We start from the raw sequence: 2,811 nt of genomic DNA, 5'->3' as shown, positions 1-2,811 counted from the left end.
GATAATTTCCTTCTTTTTCCTCTCATTACACCAAGTAGTGTTGTTGCCAATAAAACCTGCATCCTCCAAACCACAATCACTAAGGCATTCAATAAAAGGGATGCTTTTGCCCAGTTTATGGGGTTTACCACCCAGCTTCTCACTTCTCTGAACAATGCAATTAAAATCACCTAAAACAACCCAAGGAAGATTAAAAGTAGTAGCAATGATCCTCATGTAACCCCACAAGTCTTCTCTGCCTGCGATGATGGATTTAGCATAAACTATAGAAATAATAATAGGTTTGGCAATTGAGGGATGTTGAATCTTACATGTAACCATCTGATCATCATTAGCAAAAACATCACAAATGATATCTTTCCCCAAAAGAGCCAAATTTTGTTGCTTATGTTAGCAAAACACCTTGCATATCCATCATGTATTTATACCTATCGATCTTGGTTTCATTAATAAAAGGTTCCTGAATTGAAATGAAAGAAACTTTATGGAGTTTGGTAAGGTAAGTCGGTCTTTCAGAGGCAGCCTGCGACTTCATGCTCCTTAAAAATAAAATTGATGAAAATAATGAAATGTTGAATAAAATTCTTGTATATTATTTTTAAAAAATCAAGTATAATAATTGTCAGATATATATGTACAAGACTTACAAAGATTATAAGAAGCATATAGTACTATAGCTTATTTTCCATGGTTTAATGAGTATAATCGAAGTCGTGCATATATATGTTATACGAAACAATGTCAAACAATATCATGAAGTAATTTTTAGAATAATTTGTTTGTTAGTGTTTGAAGTAAATGGCTAAACGCCAACTATGAAAATGGCTAGTTAGTTATAGTAATATTTCGGGGCGTTTGAACATCGTTGGCGTTTAGCCATTTTGTTAGAATAATTTTTTTGTTTTAAGTAATTGTTAGTGTTTGGTTATAAATTAACCATTTTCATGTGGAAGTTTGTGACTTTATGTAGCATTAAATGCATATTCTAACACAACTTCAAATTTTAAATTTTATTTTTCAAGTCAACTTTAAAAATTCACAAAACTATGTTCAAACATCAACTTAGGACCCGTTTGGTCATAAGAATTATTCACTTTTTCCGGAATTTTTTTTCACTTATTTCAAAAATTAATGTTTGGTCATGAAAATTTCAAATACAACTTGAAGTTGTATTTGGAATTTGAAAAACAAGAAACACTTGTTTTTCAAGTTTTTCATAACCAAAACAAGTACATTTCAACAAAAAAAATACTATTTCAAAAATTATGATCAAATACAACTCCAACTCCAAAATTTCAAAAAAAGTGCAAAAGTTTTTGATTTCTATGGCCAAACGCCTACTTAGAATACACGCTGCTTTTACCGGTTCCAATGGCTAGAAATTGATAGTCAATTCTATATCTAAAAAAATCTTGAACAGAATGCTTAGTTTTCAAAGCTAGGGATATTCAAATGAAGTCATAAATATTATCTTATTTTAAAACCAGTAGAATATTCAAACCTTGCAAGTTGCAATATTCAAATAATTCTATAAATACATTTGCTTCTTCAAGCTTAGTTTTTTATCCATTCATAACAAGTACGAAATCAATTCTATACGAACTACTCATTCCACAAAAGACAATGGAAGTAACACGATTCATGATACCTTTTCTTCTTCTAGCAATATTGTCAACAACCTTTTTCTCCCTTGTAAAAGCTCAAAATGTTTCTGAACCAGTGCTCGACGATTCCGGTAAAGCTGTCCAAAAAGGATCGAACTATTACGTTTTACCGGTGGGTCGGGGAAACAACGGTGGACTTCAGGTGGGTTCCATTAGGAACCAAAGTACTCTTGTTGTTAGCCAAAATACTCAATCTTCCATTGGTGGTACCGTTCAATTTTCACCTGTGGACCTGAACGAAAGTACCATCAGAATATCGACTGATCTGAACGTAAAATTTACGTCTATGGCAATATTTGGTTCGTCCGCAGTATGGACAATTAATACTGATTTAATTCCACAAAGATATTTGGTGACGCTTGGTGGAGTTGAAGGAAATCCAGGGCGTGACACCTTGAGCAATTGGTTTAAGATTGACAAGTACGAGGATGCGTACAAGTTTGTGTATTGTCCAGGAGTTTGCGAGACATGTAGACCATTTTGTGGAGACATTGGAGTACTTATTGAACCTAACAACAAAAGGGTTTTGTTTGTTGGTTCTGATAAACCATTGAAAGTTAAATTTCAATATACCAAGTCGGGTATCACCATAACTAATAATACTAGTCCTCCAAGCCCCAGTGCCAGTATCCCAGCCAAACTGCCAACCTTGCCCTTTATTAAAGTTGTAATGTGCGTTGTTATTTGTTACCTCATAAATGTGATGTGAATTACATGAAATTGCACTATATATATAAGGTTAAAATTATTTTTATGTATATATAGTAAATGTTGAATCTCTTTGGCCTTTTTGTGTGTATTTACTTCTTTATATTTTAAGCTTTGATTCTGCCGGCAGCCACTGTGTATCGAAACGAATAGAATCCTTTTATGTTTAATTAGTTGCATTGATTAGTTGGACCAGTTTTATGTTTATCTAAAAGCTCAAGGAATGTTGTTGTAATCAATGCACGTGTGAGTTAGTGTATTGTATTTTGGTTTGACTACGAGTGAATTTTATAGTATTGAATTGGGGTGGAAGTTTCATTGTTTATTTTAATTGTAGAAGTGGTTTGTGACCACATCATTTTAATCTGTGTATCATTCTATAAATTATACTTATGTAGGGGAATTTGTCTTTAGATATAAATAATCTCATCCGTGTATA

At 32.6% G+C, this 2,811-nt stretch overlaps 1 protein-coding gene across 1 annotated transcript; it reads left to right on the top strand.

Moving 5' to 3' along the window:
* Window positions 1-1,566: 1,566 nt before the first annotated feature.
* Window positions 1,567-2,396, top strand: LOC132058274 (kunitz trypsin inhibitor 5-like). The gene has a single exon (XM_059450826.1). The coding sequence runs from the start codon at window positions 1,624-1,626 to the stop codon at window positions 2,371-2,373; it is 750 nt and encodes a 249-aa protein (XP_059306809.1). The 5' UTR covers window positions 1,567-1,623; the 3' UTR covers window positions 2,374-2,396.
* The last annotated feature ends 415 nt before the right edge of the window (window positions 2,397-2,811 follow it).

Source organism: Lycium ferocissimum, chromosome 5, assembly GCF_029784015.1.
Source record: "Lycium ferocissimum isolate CSIRO_LF1 chromosome 5, AGI_CSIRO_Lferr_CH_V1, whole genome shotgun sequence".
NCBI classification, from domain to species: domain Eukaryota; kingdom Viridiplantae; phylum Streptophyta; class Magnoliopsida; order Solanales; family Solanaceae; genus Lycium; species Lycium ferocissimum.
The sequence above is the reverse complement of the archived record's forward strand: the minus strand, read 5'-3'. Positions and strand labels throughout refer to the sequence as shown.